This window comes from Balaenoptera acutorostrata, chromosome 1 (genome assembly GCF_949987535.1).
Source record: "Balaenoptera acutorostrata chromosome 1, mBalAcu1.1, whole genome shotgun sequence".
In the NCBI taxonomy this organism is placed as follows: domain Eukaryota; kingdom Metazoa; phylum Chordata; class Mammalia; order Artiodactyla; family Balaenopteridae; genus Balaenoptera; species Balaenoptera acutorostrata.
In genome coordinates, this window is record NC_080064.1 from 58,124,995 (window position 1) to 58,140,896 (window position 15,902).

Consider the following 15,902-nt stretch of genomic DNA (forward strand, 5'->3'; position numbering starts at 1 on the left):
CTTCCATCCTTGCCAGGCTCTAACAAGGCATCCCAATCTCCCAGCCTTCCAGTGGGTGTGGTGTCAGAAAAGGATCAGTAAGGAGCCAGGACTTTCAATCCTAACGAAAATAATAACTGTGCTGCCCTTTCTGCAATGTCAGCAGAGACCAGTTGGGGAACATGGAATTCCACACCTACCTGGCAGTAACAAGGTGTCCCTTCTTCTCCCCAATAGAATAGTCAGAGTTGGACTGGTAGAGTCAGAACTTACAGAATTGCCCCAAAGTAATAAAGCTAAGTCCCAATCCATGGTGTCAGGGAGTGGTAATGAGGTGCTCCTACCCCTCCCAGTCATGTATCAATGGAAATCAGAGCTCCCCACCTGCCCCTGCAAAACAGTAATGAGGAGATGATCCCCTCCCTCATTGTAATTGAAGGCCAAGTGGAGAACATGGATTTCTACAAAACCCCACTTCTACTCCCGCCTAGCAGTAATGGAGCAGTAAATTCCCCTGTTAAAATAGTGTCAAACAAAGCCTGCTAAAAAGGAAGGTTTAGAGAAGATCCAGTTCTCATGACATAATGCCCAAAATTTCTAAATTTCAACTGAAAGTCACTCATCATACAAAGACACAAGAAAATCTCAACCTAAATGAAACAAACAAACAAAAAAAACAAATAAAATCAATAGATGCCAACACTGAGATGACAGAGATATGTGAATTATCTGACAGTTTAAGGCAATCATCAAAAAAAAGTTTCAAGCATTTATGAACACATCTGAAACAAATGGAATAATAGAAAGTATTATCAAAGAAATTAAAAATCTTAGTAAATCAATTCAAGAACCAAATGGGAATTTTAGAACTGAAAAATGAAATAATCAAAATTTTAAAATTCAATGGATGGGCTCAACAGCAAAATGGAGGGGACAGAGGAAAGAATTAGTGAACTTGAAGAGAGAACAACAGAAATTACCTAATCTGAAAAACAGAAAGAAAATAATCTGAAAAAAACAAAAAAGAACAGAGGCTCAAAGGCCTGTGGGACTATAACAAGATATCTAACATTCATGTCATTGGGGAGAGCAGAAAGAGGATGAGACTGAAAAATGTACTTGAAGAAATAATAGCTGAAAATTTCCAAAATTTAGCAAAGAATAACATACAGAATCAAGAAACTCAGTGAATTCCAAAGAAGATAAACCTAAAGAAATCCACACCAAAACATCCTACTCAAATTTCTCAAAACTGAAAACAAAGTAAACAAAAATATAGAAAGCATTAAGGAAGAAATGATGTCTTATATACGGAGAGAAATAATTTGAATAACAGCAGATTTATCATCAGAAACTATGGAGGCCAGAAGGAAGTGGCACACATTTTCTAAGTGATGAGAGAAAATAACTTTCAACCCAGAATTCTATATCCACTAAAAATATTTTATAGGAATAAAGGTGAAATTAAGATATTCTCAGATGAAGAAATACTAAGAGAATTTGTTGCCAGCAGATCTTCCTTAAGAATGGCTAAAGGAGAATGGCTAAACAAAAAGGAAATTATTTTAAAAAAGAATTTTGGAATATCAGAGAGAAAAACAGAATGGGGAGAGTAAAAATATAGGTAAATACAATTTCCTTCTTCTCTTCAGTTTTCTTCATTATGTTTGATGGTTGATATAAAAATTATAACTAGCTGATACAGTTCTAATGTTCAAATACTCCATTTAAATATTTAGAGGAAATATTTAGGGCAAGTATATAAACAGGGGAGAGTGAAAAGATATAAAGGGGGGAAGATTTCTACTCTTAAACTGGTAAAATGTCAACACAAGTGGACTGCAATATGTAGAGCATCCACTAAAAAAGCTCCACAAAGAGATAAACTCAGAAATACCACAGATACATTAGAATGGAATTGTGAAAAAGAAAATGAGTTACCAACAGGAAGACTGAAAGTGGGGGAATGGAAAAAGGTATTCCATTCAAATGGAAATAAAAAGAAAGCTGGACTAACTATACTTATATCAGACAAAATAGACTTCAAAGATTATTACAAGATACAGAGAAAGGCATAATATAATGATAAAGGGATCATCCCAACAAAAAGGAAAACACTTGTAAATATATATACACTCAACATAAGAACATTTAACTACATAAAGCTAATACAAATAGACATAAAGGGAAAGATTTTATAATAATATAACAAGAATTATTATAATTGTAGAATAATATAACAATAATACCTAACTGTATAATAATAGAAAGGGACGTTAACACCCCACTTACATCAATGGACAGATCATCCAGACAGATAATCAAAAGGAAACATTTGGCTTATACAACACATCAGATCAGATTGTTTAATAGGCATACAAAACATTCATCCAAAAAACAGCAGGATACACATTCTTTTCAAGTGCACATTGAATATTCTCCAGGGTAGATCACACATTAGTCCACGTACAGGTTTCAGTAAATTTAAGAAGACTGAAATCATATAAAGCATCTTTTCTGGCCACAAAGGTATAAGACAAGAAGTCAACTACAAGAAAAACCTGGAAACACAAACATGTGGAGTCTAAACAGCATGCTACAAAAAAACCAATGAGTTACTGAAGAAATCAAAGAGAAAATCAAAAATACCTTGAGATATGAAAGTGGAAATACAACATTACAAAATCTATGGGATGCAACAAAAGCAGTTCTCAGAGGAAACTTTATAGTGATACAAATCTACCTCAGGAAACAAGAAAAATCTCAAACAATTTAAAATTACACCTAAAGGAACTAGAGAAAGAAGAACCAACACCCCCACACACAGTTACTAAAAGGAAGGAAATAATAAAGATCAGAGCAGAAATAAATGAAATAGACACTAAAAAAGCAATAGAAAAAAAATCAATGAAACTAAGAGCTGGTTCTTTGAAAAAATAAACAAAATTGATAAACCTTTAGCCAGACTTTTCAAGAAGGAAAGAGGGCTCAAATAAATAAAATCAGAAATGAAAGAGGAAAAGTTACAACCAACACTACAGAAATATAAAGTATTATAAGAGATTATTATGAACAATTACATGCAAACAAATTGGACAGCCAATTTGTTGTTTAGAAGAAATGGATAAAGTCCTATAAATACACAACCTACAAAGACTGATCATAATAAAATAGAAAACCTGAACAAACAGATGACTAGTAAGGAGATTCACTAATTAAAAACCTCCCAACAGACAAAAGTCCAGGACAGACAGCTTTACTGGTGAATTCTACCAAATATTTAAAGAAGGATTATTACCTATTCTTCTCAAATTATTCCAAAAGATTGAAGAGGGAACACGACCAAATTCATTCTATAAGGCCAGCATAGATACAAAAATCAAAGACAGTAAAAACAAAAAGAAACCAACAGGTCAATATCCCAGATAAACATAGATGCAAAAATCCTCAACAAAATATCAACAAACAAAATACAACAATACATTAAAAGGATCATACACCATAATCAAGTGGGATTTATCCCAGGCATGCAAAGATGGCTCAGTATCTGCAACTCAATCAACATGATACAACACATTAACAAAACAAAGGATAAAAATCATATGATCATTTCAATAAATGCAGAAAAAAGTTTTGATAAAAGTTAACATCAGTTTATGATAAAAACTGTCAACAAAGTGGTAATAGAGGAAACATACTTTAACATAATAAAAGCCATATATGACAAACCCACAGCTAATATCATACTCAACAGTGAAAAGCTGAAAGCATTGCCTTTAAGATCAGGAAAAAGACAAAGATGCCCACTCTTACCACTATTATTTAACATAGTATTAGAGAGACCTTCAAGTTGGCAGAGGAGTAAGACGTGGAGATTCCCTTCCTCCCCACAAATACATCAGAAATACATCTACATGTGGAACAACTCCTAAAGAACACCTACTGAATGCTGGCAGAAGACCTCAGACTTCCCAAAAGGCAAAAAACTCCCCATGTACCTGGGTAGGGCAAAAGAAAAAAGAAAAAACAGAGACAAAAGAATAGGAACAGTACCTGAACATCTGGGAGGGAGCTGTGAAGGAGGAAAAGTTTCCACACACTACGAAGCCCCTTCACTGTGGAGACAGGGGGTGGCCGGGGGGAAGCTTCGGAGCCACGGAGGAGAGCACAGCAACAGGGGTGAGGAGGGCAAAGCGCAGAGATTCCTGCACAGAGGATCAGTGCCGACCAGCACTCACCAGCCCGAGAAGCTTGTCTGCTCACCCGCCGGGGTGGGTGGGGACTGGGAGCTGAGGCTTCGGCTTCGGCTTCGGAGGTCAGATCCCAGGGAAAGGAATGGGGTTGGCTGCGTGGACACAGCCTGAAGGGGCTAGTGCACCACAGCTAGCCAGGAGGGAGTCCGGGAAAACGTCTGGAACTGCCTAAGAGGCAAGAGACCATTGTTTCAGGGTGTATGAGGAGAGGTGATTCAGACCACCGCCTAAACGAGCTCCAGAGACAGGCACAAGCTGTGGCTATCAGCAAGGACACCAGAGATGGGCATGTAATGCTAAGGCTGCTTCTGCAGCCACCAAGAAGCCTGTGTGCAAGCACAGGTCACTATCCACACCTCCCCTGCCGGGAACCTGTGCACCCCGCCACTGCCAGGGTCTCATGATCCAGGGACAACTTTCCCGGGAGAACACACGGCGCACCTCAGGCTGTTGCAACGTCATGCCAGCCCCTGCCACTGCAGGCTCGCCCTGCGTTCCATACCCCTCCCTCCCCTTGGCCTGAGTGAGCCAGAGCCCCCTAATCAGCTGCTTCTTTAACCCCATCCTGTCTGAGAGAAGAAAAGATGTCCTCAGGCGACCTACATGCAGAGGTGGGGACAATTCCAAAACTGAACCCCAGGAGCTGTGCAAAGAAGAGAAAGGGAAATCTCTCCCAGCAGCTTCAGGAGCAGCAGATTAAATCTCCACAATCAACTTGATGTACCCTGCAACTCTGGAATACCTGAAGAGACAATGAATCATCCCAAAATTGAGGCAGTGGACTTTGGGAGCAACTGTAGACTTGGGGTTTGCTTTCTGCATCAATTTGTTTCTGATTTTATGTTTATCTTAGTTTAGTATTTAGAGTTTATTAACATTGGTAGATTTGTTTATTGATTTGGTTGCTCTCTTCTTTTTTTGTTTTTTTCATACATAGATATATAGATTTTTTGGGCTTCCCTGGTGGCGCAGTTGTTGAGAATCTGCCTGCCAATGCAGAGGACACGGGTTCGAGCCCTGGTCTGGGAAGATCCCACATGCCACGGAGCAACTAGGCCCGTGAGCCGCAATTACTGAGCCTGCGCGTCTGGAGCCTGTGCTCCGCAACAAGAGAGGCCGCGATAGTGAGAGGCCCGCGCACCGCGATGAAGAGTGGCCCCCACTTGCCGCAACTAGAGAAAGCCCTAGCACAGAAACGAAGACCCAACACAGCCATAAATAAATAAATGAATAAAATAAATAAACCCAAAGTTTAAAAAAAAAAAAAAAAAAGAATGCTCAGCATCATTAATCATTAGAGAAATGCAAATCAAAACTACAATGAGGTATCATCTCACACCGGTCAGAATGCCCATCATCAAAAAATCTAGAAACAATAAATGCTGGAGAGGGTGTGGAGAAAAGGGAACACTCTTGCACTGTTGGTGGGAATGTAAATTGATACAGCCACTATGGAGAACAGTATGGAGGTTCCTTAAAAAACTAAAAATAGAACTACCATATGACCCAGCAATTCCACTACTGGGCATATACCCTGAGAAAACCATAATTCAAAAAGAGTCATGTACCACAATGTTCATTGCAGCTCTATTTACAATAGCCAGGACATGGAAGCAACCTAAGTGTCCATCGACAGATGAATGTATAAAGATGATGTGGCCCATAAATACAATGTAATATTACTCAGCCATAAAAAGAAACGAAATTGAGTTATTTGTAGTGATGTGGATGGACCTAGAGTCTGCCATACAGAGTGAAGTAAGTCAGAAAGAGAAAAACAAATACCATATGCTAACACATATATATGGAATCTAAAAAACAAGAGGTTCTGAAGAACCTAGGGGCAGGATAGGAATAAAGACGCAGACGTAGAGAATGGACTTGAGGACACAGGCAGTGGGAAGGGTAAGCTGGGATGAAATGAGAGAGTGGCATGGACATATATACACTACCAAATGTAAAATAGATAGCTAGTGGGAAGCAGCGGCATCGCATAGGGAGATCAGCTCCATGCTTTGTGACCACCTAGAGGTGTGGGATAGGGAGGATGGGAGGGAGATGCAAGAGGGAGGAGATATGGGGATATATGTATATGCATAGCTGATTCACTGTGTTATAAAGCAGAAACTAACACATCATTGTAAAGCAATTATACTCCAATAAAGATGTTAAAAAAAACAACAACAACAAAAAAGTCAATAGTATTGAAAGTCGTAGCCACAGCAATTTGACAAGAAAAAGAAATAAAAGGCATTTAAATTGGAAAGAAAAAAGTAAAACTGTCGGGGCTTCCCTGGTGGCGCAGTGGTTGAGAATCTGCCTGCTAATGCAGGAGACACGGGTTCGAGCCCTGGTCTGGGAAGATCCCACATGCCACGGAGCAGCTGGGCCCGTGAGCCACAGCTGCTGAGCCTGCGCGTCTGGAGCCTGTACCCCGCAACGGGAGGGGCCGCGATAGTGAAAGGCCCACGCACCGCGATGAAGAGCGGTCCCCGCACCGCGATGAAGAGTGGCCCCCACTTGCCGCAACTGGAGAAAGCCCTCGCACGAACCGAAGACCCAGCACAGCCAAAAATAAATAAATAAATAAATAAATAAAATTAAAAGTAAAACTGTCACTGTTTACAGATGACCTGATACTACATACAGAAAATCCTGAAGACTCCACCTAAAATGTATTAGAACTAATAAGTGAATTCAGTAGAGTTCCAGTATAAAAATTAATGTAGGGACTTCCCTGGTGGCACAGGAGTTAAGAATCCACCTGCCAAGGGAAGGGACATGGGTTTGAGCCCTCATCCGGGAAGATCCCACATGCTGCAGAGCAACTAAACCCGTGTGCCACAACTACTGAGCCTGCGTGCCACAACTGCTGAAGTCTGCATGCCTGGAGCCCATGCTCCTCAACAAGAGAAGCCATCGCAATGAGAAGCCCGCATATCGCAATGAGAAGCCCGCATATCGCAATGAGAAGCCTGCGTACCACAACAAAGAGTAGCCCCTGTTCACCACAACTAGAGAAAGCCCCTGCATAGCAACGAAGACCCAACACAGCCAAAAATAAATAAATTAATTAATTAATTAATGTACAGAAATCTGTTGTATTTCTATTCACTAATAACAATCTATCAGAGGGAAATTAAGAAAACAATTCCATTTACAACTGTATCCAAAAGAATAAAATACCTAGGAATAACTTTAACAAAAGAGGTAAAAGAACTATATTCTGAAAACTGTAAGACATTGATTAAAGAAATTGAAGTCAAGGCAAATTAATGGATAGATATACCTTGCACATGGGTTGAAAGAATTAAAACTGTTAAAATGTCTGTACAACCCAAGGCAATCTCCACATTCAGTGCAATCCCTATCAAAATTGCAATGACATGTTTCACAGAACTAGAACAAATAATTCTAAATTTTGTATGGAAACACAAAAGACCCCAGAGAGCCAAAGCAATCTTGAGAAAGAAGAACAAAGCTGGAGGTATCATGCACCCTGATTTCAAGCTATATTCCAAAGCTAAAGAAATCAAAATAGTATGGTACTGGCATAAAACAGACACAATAGATCAATAGAACAGACTAGAGAGTCTAGACATATACCCACACTTATATGATCAATTAATCTATGACAAAGGAGGCAAGAATATACAATGAGGAAAAGTCAGTCTCTTCAATAAATGGTGTTAGAAAAACCAGAAAGCTATACGCAAAAGACTGAAACTGCTCTCCTTTCTTAAACCATATACAAAATAAACTCAAAACGGATTAAAGACCTGAAAGTAAAACCTGAAACCATAAAACTCCTAGAAGAAAACACAGACAGTAAACTCTTTGACATAAGTCTTAGTAATACATTTCTGGATCTGTCACCTCAGGCAAGGGCAGCAAAAGCAAAAATAAACAAATGAGACTACATCAATTTCAAAAGCTTTTGCACAGAAAAGCACACTATCAACAAAATGAAAAGGCAATCTACCGAACAAGAGAAGGCATTTACAAATCATGTATCTGATAAGGGGTTAATATCCAAAATATATAAAGAACACATACATCTCAATATCAAAAAACCAAATAATCAGATTAGAAAATGGGCAGAGGACCTAAGTAGATATTTTTCCAAAGAAGACATACAGATGGCCAACAGACACATGAAAAGATGCTCAACATCACTAATGATCAGGGAAATGCAAATCAAAACTACAATGAGATATCACTTCAAACCTATCAGAATGGCTAACATCAAAAAGACAGTAATGACTTCCCTGGTGGCACAGTGGTTAAGAATCCACCTGCCAATGCAAGGGACATGGGTTTGATCCCTTGTCCAGGAGGATCCCATGTTCCGCAGAGCAACTAAGCCCGTGAGCCACAACCACTGAGCCCACGTGCTGCAACTGCTGAAGCCCACGCACCTAGAGCCCGTGCTCCACAACAAGACAGGCCACAACAAAGAAAAGCTCGTGCACCGCAACGAAGAGTAGCTCCCGCTCGCTGGAAATACAGAAAGCCCTCACGTAGCAACGAAGACCCAACGCAGCCAAAAAAAAGAAAAAAAGAAAAAAGAAAGGACAATAAGTAACAAGTGTCAGCAAGGATGTAGAGAAAAAAGAAGCCTCTTGCACTGTTGGTGGGAATGTAAATTGGTACAGCCACTATGCCAAACAGTATGAAGATTCCTCAAAAAACTAAAAATAGAATTACCATATGATCCAACAATTCCACTGCTTGGTATATATCTGAAGAAAATGAAAACATTAATTTGAAAAGATACATGCACTCCAATATTCATAGCAGCATTATTTGCAATAGCAAAGATATGGAAACAACCTAAGTGTTCATTGATAGATAAATGGATAAAGAAGATATGGTATATATATAATGGAATAATACCAAACCATAGAAAAGAATGAAATCTTGCCACTTGCAACAACATGGATGAATATAGAGGGCATTTTCCTAAATGAAATAAGTCAGAGAAAGACAAATATTGTATGATTTCACTTACATGTAGAATCAAAAAACCAAAATAAATAAACAACAAAAACCAGAAACAGACATAGATACAGAGAACAAACAGGTGGTTGCAGAGGAAATGAGTGTGGGTGGTTGGGTGAAACAGGTAAAAGGGATTAAGAGGTACAAACTTCCAGTTATAAAATAAGTCGCAAGGAAGTAATATACAGCATAAGGAATATAGTTTATAATACTGTAATAACTTTGTATGATGACAGGTGGTTACTGAATATATCCTGGTGATTATTTCATAATGTATTTAAATGTTGAATCAGTATGTTGTAAAACAGAACCTAATATAATATTGTATCCATTATATGTCAATAAATTTTAAAAAGAATAGCTAAAAATCCAAAAAAAGTAACAATATCAAATATTGCCAAGAATGAGAGCAACAGGAATACTCATTCATTGCTTGTGGCAATGCAAAATGGTACAACCACTTTTGAAGACAGTTTCATAGTTTCTTAAGAAGCTAAGCATACTCTCACTATATGATCCAGCAATCATACTCCTAGGTATTTACCCAAATGAGTTGAAAACTTATATCCACACAAAAAGCCAACACATGAATGTTTATAGCTGCTTTATTTATAATCACCAAAAACTAGAAGCAACCAAAATATCTTTCAATAAAGTAATAGATAAACAAACAGTGGTACATCCATACAATGTAATATTATTCAGTGATAAAAATAAATGAGCTGTCATGATAAGACATAGAGAAATCTTAAATGCATATTGTTTAGTGAAAGGAGCCAGTCTGAAAAGGCTGTATATTATACAATTCCAACTATATGATATTTTGGAAAAGGGAAAAATACAGAGACAATAAAAAGATCAGTGATGGCCAGGGGTATAGGGAAGGAGGAATGATAGAATAGGTGGAGCACAGGAGAAATTTAGGTCAGTGAAATTATTCCATGTAAAACTGTAATAGTGGAAATATGTCATTATGCATTTGTCCAAACTCATAGAACAGTACAGCACAAGGATTAAACTGTAATGTAAACTATGAATAATAATATATTAATATGGGTTCATGAATTGTAACAAATGTACTACATTAATGTAAGATGTTCGAAATAGGGGAAATTGTGTGTGGAGTTGGGACAGAGATGGAGTTATATGAATCTCTCAGTACTATCTGCTCAACTTTTCTATAAACCTTTGCTTAAAATGCCTACTCATTTTTTAAAATCTAAAACCCTACTGCAAAAGAAAAAAAAAGCCCTTAAGAGAAAATAATTTTTCTCTGTGAACTGAGCTATGGCCTTATACACTTTCAAAAATGAAAACTATGGGCCTCTTTTTCCCTTGAATATGATAATAGAGGTTAAAATATAACCCATACATTCAAAGTTTAAATGGAAGAGAAATACTTCTTAAAGCAATATGGATCATATTTAACTTTTTTCTCTTTGTGTTTACATTACAAAATCTCAGAGTCAAAAGGGACCTTAGAGGTGACCTAGTCCTAGTTTTTATCTGAATTACTTTAATTCTCAATAAATCTGATCATTTGGCTCTGTTGCATACATTTTTCTATGTTTTATTTTCTCCCTTTTCCTAGTTCTGGGGTCTCCTATTCCACTAACTGGCCATAATAATAAAATAAAATTTATTTTCACTTTGTATTGTAGTTATTGAATATAATTATATTATCCCTTTTTGCTTTTAAAAGCACACCCATACACACATGAAATAAAAGACCCACAATTTGAGACATTTTCCTCGTAGGACCTTCCACTAACACTTTTTTGTGGATCAATGGCTTCAATGGGGGTGGGATAATATATTTTGAAGTCCCATGTAATTTTTAGTCTAAGATTGATTTTTTCCTAGCAATTTTTGGAATCTTCTAAAAGCAAACCTACTGTATGGACATTAATACTTAAACAACAAAAAATAATGTTTCCTTAGTGGTTACTAATGATTCATTCTTCCCCTTCACTTTCCTCTGGGAAAATGAACTGGTGTTCACTATAAATAACTTTCAGTAAGATATGGATATAGTCTACATACCGTAAATATCATTTTAAAAAAACCAAAAGGATATAGGTAACACATCTAAAGTTTAGACATTTTCAACATTAAAGTTGAGAAACAGTGATAGAGCAAGTTATAAGGTGATAAGTTCCATGAATCTGTATCTCTGAAGGGTATGTAGTCATTATAAATAAGGTAATTGTTTTCTGAAAATTACCAATTCTTTTTAAACTTGGCTTTTCAAAATATTTAATGATTTACTATTTTTAAATATTACATTTGTCTTTGGGTCAAAATTAGTAAGAGTAGAAATATTTGAGTTCAATTTATGAAAATTTACCAAAACTTTACAAAACGTTGCCAGGGTATAGTTAGTCTGAAGTAAAGACCATCCCTTAAATGTAGTAATATCATTCTAGAAGAAAAGGACTCAGAAGTTCAGAATCTGGAGAGAAAAATTATATACTCACAAAATAATCAGAAGTGGAACTTAACAAACTTCTTATAACTGAACTTTGTAAAAGTTCTTTCATAGCAGTATATCTGGAGAATTACAATTTTGTGTTGGTTTTAATTATAACATTTAATCTTAAAACTTAACATACTAAAAGCTAAATTTGTAATGCAGGATTTCCAAGCCTTGGTAGTATTGACATTTTGGCCAGATAATTTTTTTTGTTGTGGGGCTGTTTGGTGAATTGATGAAATTTTAGCAGTATCCTTGGCATCTACCCAAAATGTCACCATAGTCATGACAACCAAAAATGTCTCCAGATATTGCCAAGTGTCCCCTAGGCAAGGTAAAATTGTCCCCAATTAAAAGCCATTGTTGTTAATGTATCTCCATTTTATGTTGTCACAGAGCTTGCATATTTTCTTTTTCTTACAACTTTTTGTTGTAAGAAATTGTTTCTTACAACAATTTCTTTTTCTTCTCTTTCTTATCTAACGTATAGAAAGAGAGAGAGAAAACTGTGGAACCTACATGTATGAAAAAGAGTTTAAGAGCAAGTAAAGAAGCGACAGAGAAAGATACAATCTTTGAAACTCTTGACAGGTATCCAAGAAAAAATAAAAATTTCAGTTCAAAGTCCAAGACCATGTGAAAGAGTAACAATGCTATTTCTAAGCAAAAGTTGTATTTTTCATGTTCCACCAGAAAGAAAATATTGTAACTGCTACAAAAGAATTTATTAAAAATGTCACGTGAAAACATAATTCCAAAAAATCTGAAATAACAAGACACTAATAAAAGAAATTTTAAAAGATACAAATAAATGGAAAGGTAGTCCATGCTCATGGATTAGAAGAATTAACATTGTTAAAATGTTCATGTGACCCAAAGCAGTCTACAGATTCAATGCAATCCCTATCAAAATTCCAATGGCAGGTTTCACAGAACTAGAACAAATAATTCAGAAATTTGTGTGGAACCACAAAAGACAGTGAATAGTCTAAGCAATATTGAGAAAGAAGAACTAAGCTGGAGGTACACACTCCCTAATTTCAAACTATACTACAAAGCACTAGTAATCAGAACAGCATGGTATTGACATAAAAACAGACACATAGATCAATGGAACAGAATAGAGAGCACAGAAGTAAACACACACACATATATTGTCAATTATTTATGACAAAGGAGCCAAGAATATACAATGGGGAAAGGACAGTCTCTTCAATAAATGGTGTGGGGAGAACTAGACAGCCACAAGCAAAAGAATGATACTAGATTACTATTTTACACTGAATGTAAAAATTAACTCAAAATGGATTAAAGACTTGAAACATAGACCTGAAACCATAAATCTCCTAGAAGAAAACATAGACAGTAAGCTTCTTGACATTGGTCTTGGCATTGATTTTTTAGATCTGACTCCAAAGCAAAAGCAACCAAAGCAAAAATAAACAAGTGGGACTATATCAAACTAAAAAGCTTCTGCACAGCAAAGGAAACCATCAACGAAATGAAAAGACAACCTACTGAATAGGAGAAAATATTTGCAAAGCATATATCTGATAAGGGATTAATCCAAAATATATAAAGAACTCAAAGAACTCAATAGCAAAACAAACAAAAAAAAAGTCTGATTAAAAATGGACAGATAAGCAAAACAGACAATTTTTCCAAATGGTACATGAGATGTTCAACATCACTAATTACCAGGGAAATGCAGGGTATTCTGTTAAGTGAAATAAGTCAGAGAGAGAAAGACAAATACCATATGATTTCACTCATATGTGGAATGTAAAGAACAAAACAAAAACAAAACTCATAAATGCAGAGAACAGATTCATGGTTGTTAGAGGTGAAGGAGGTTGGGGGGTAGGTGAAATGGGTAAAGGGGGTGGGTTAATTATAGGGTGACAGATAGTAACTAGACATTGTGGTGATCACTTTGTAGTGTATACAAAGATTGAATTATTATGTTGTACACTTGAAACTAATATAATGTTATATACCAATTTTACCCCAATTTTTAAAAAACTGAAATAAATGAAATCTTACTTTTTTCTAAATTACTCCCTGGCAGCCTTTGGTCCCAGTCTTTAGAAGGTATGCTTGCTTTACTACTTGAATCAACTGTAGATGGTTTTACTGGTAAAGATGAAAGCTCCATAGCGTTATAAGAATCATACAAATCCCAAGCAGTGGACATTATGCCTAAATAAAGAAACAGAAAGGTAAAAAATTATTTTGAACCAAATTCTAATATTTTAGCTTATATATAAAGAGTTATAGCAAAATCTAAGATAAGAAATTTATTGTTCAGGGAAAAAATACTATTGTTTTCCAACAATGGCAGGAAGTAGATAACGATGAAAAAGAAGTAGATCAAGAGGACACCTTAAGAGATCATTAGCCATTACACTTTTAGCATCTACAAATACCTTAATGTTTTAGTAATAGCTCCAAATAATCCTCACCATCTATTCTGATCCCCACACCTTCCTCCCTTTATCCCAAACTAGTGCCACATAATCTCATTAGTCTGTCGGTATAGGGCTGCCTTGATATGGCCCTGGACAACCATGTTATAATAAGGTTTCAAGGTGCTTTACTTAAGGTTAACATATAACATGCTATATTCTACAGTACTTTTTATTTGTAATCATATAATTCCATTTTTATCAAGTTAAATTTCCTATATACTTATGTGTAAAGTTTGTACTTGGGAAAGTGATAGACTCTGTTCTCAGGAAATTTATAGACTAGTACGGTATTACCTTCTCTTTTTAAATTTTTGTTTGTTATCTATATTTAATCAAATTAGCAAATATAACAATGGCCTCCAAACAAAAATTGGTAATGTTATTTATCTTTAATATATAAAAATGAAAAGTGCCCAACCCCTTTTACTGCTGATAAAACAATGAAATTCTCATATATAAATTATTTTATCAGTGACCATGTAACGATATATTCCTACATGCTAACCTTACTAAACTTTCAGTTAAAGTACAGTGATTTAATAAAAAGTTATTTTCCCTGCAAATCAAAACAGGATCTAGATCTAATAAATGCAACTACTTCATTGTTAGAACTTTTATTTTCATGATGTGGAATGAAGGAGCTCTGGTATTTAACAATGTTTTCAATTAGTAAGAATGTTAATTCACATCTCATAATAACATTTCTATCTTAATGAACTTATCTTGATAGTATCTAACAAAGTCATGTACAGAGTAAATAAATACCTAGTATATTTTGCTGAATTGAAAAGGGTACAATTTCCATGGTCACAAAGTAAAAGACCTTAGAAAGAAATTATTTATTTGAATTTTGAATTACCTAATCTTCTTTTTCTTCCTTTAACTAAAAGTTTAGTAAGTTGAGCATATAGAAATATATTGTTACATGGTCACTAATAAGATAATTGTTACATAAATAAATATACAAGTTATAAATAAGCAATGTAAAATGTTAGGGTGATTTAGAGTTGTTTCTTCTTTAAAGATAACAAATAACATTCGTTGGTAATTTTAGTTTAGGTAACATCATTACATTTGTTCACTGGAATAAATTGAATTAACCTAAGAAAGAGAAAACCTAAGAAACAGATATTATGTACATGCCATAATATCATGTAAAGATAGAATAATGAGTGTGACTTCCCAATTTTATACTGTCATACACTATTAAAGAAATCTTATTTTAACTACTATCAGAAAAAAAAGTATTTCCTACTATACCTATGTCTTGAGCATTTCTGGGTGTACGATTGTGTAAATAGTTGTTACAAGTTTTAAAACATTGCTTCTATTATTTTAATTCAGACTATAAAAGAGTAACAATTGGCCACATAACATTTATAGAAAAATAATTTTATTTTAGCTGAGTAAAAAGACATGCTTACTGTAAAAGAAAAGGTAAGACTTACACTTCCATCACCTAAAAACAGTAACTGCTAACATTTTCATGTATGTCCTTCCAGACTGACATAAATATATATGTGTTTGTATACGAACAAATATATATGCATTTTTTAATAAAAATGAGCTCATATCACACATACTTTTTTAAAAGAATTTTTATTGTAGTATAATATACATAGAAAACAAACTGTTTTTATGAAATTTACCGAGTTTTAGGATTTAACTGTACTTTCAAAAGTTAGCCAGGAACACTAATTCATTTATTGAATTATCCATTTATTTGAA

The 15,902-nt window shown here is 35.5% G+C and overlaps 1 protein-coding gene across 1 annotated transcript in view; it reads right to left on the bottom strand.

Moving 5' to 3' along the window:
• The window catches only part of DNAI4 (dynein axonemal intermediate chain 4), a 121,866-nt gene that overhangs the window by 53,688 nt on the left and 52,276 nt on the right, over positions 1-15,902 (bottom strand). The window contains 1 exon segment of the mRNA XM_007164301.3: positions 13,750-13,905. Coding sequence (XP_007164363.2) covers positions 13,750-13,905 — 156 coding nt within the window.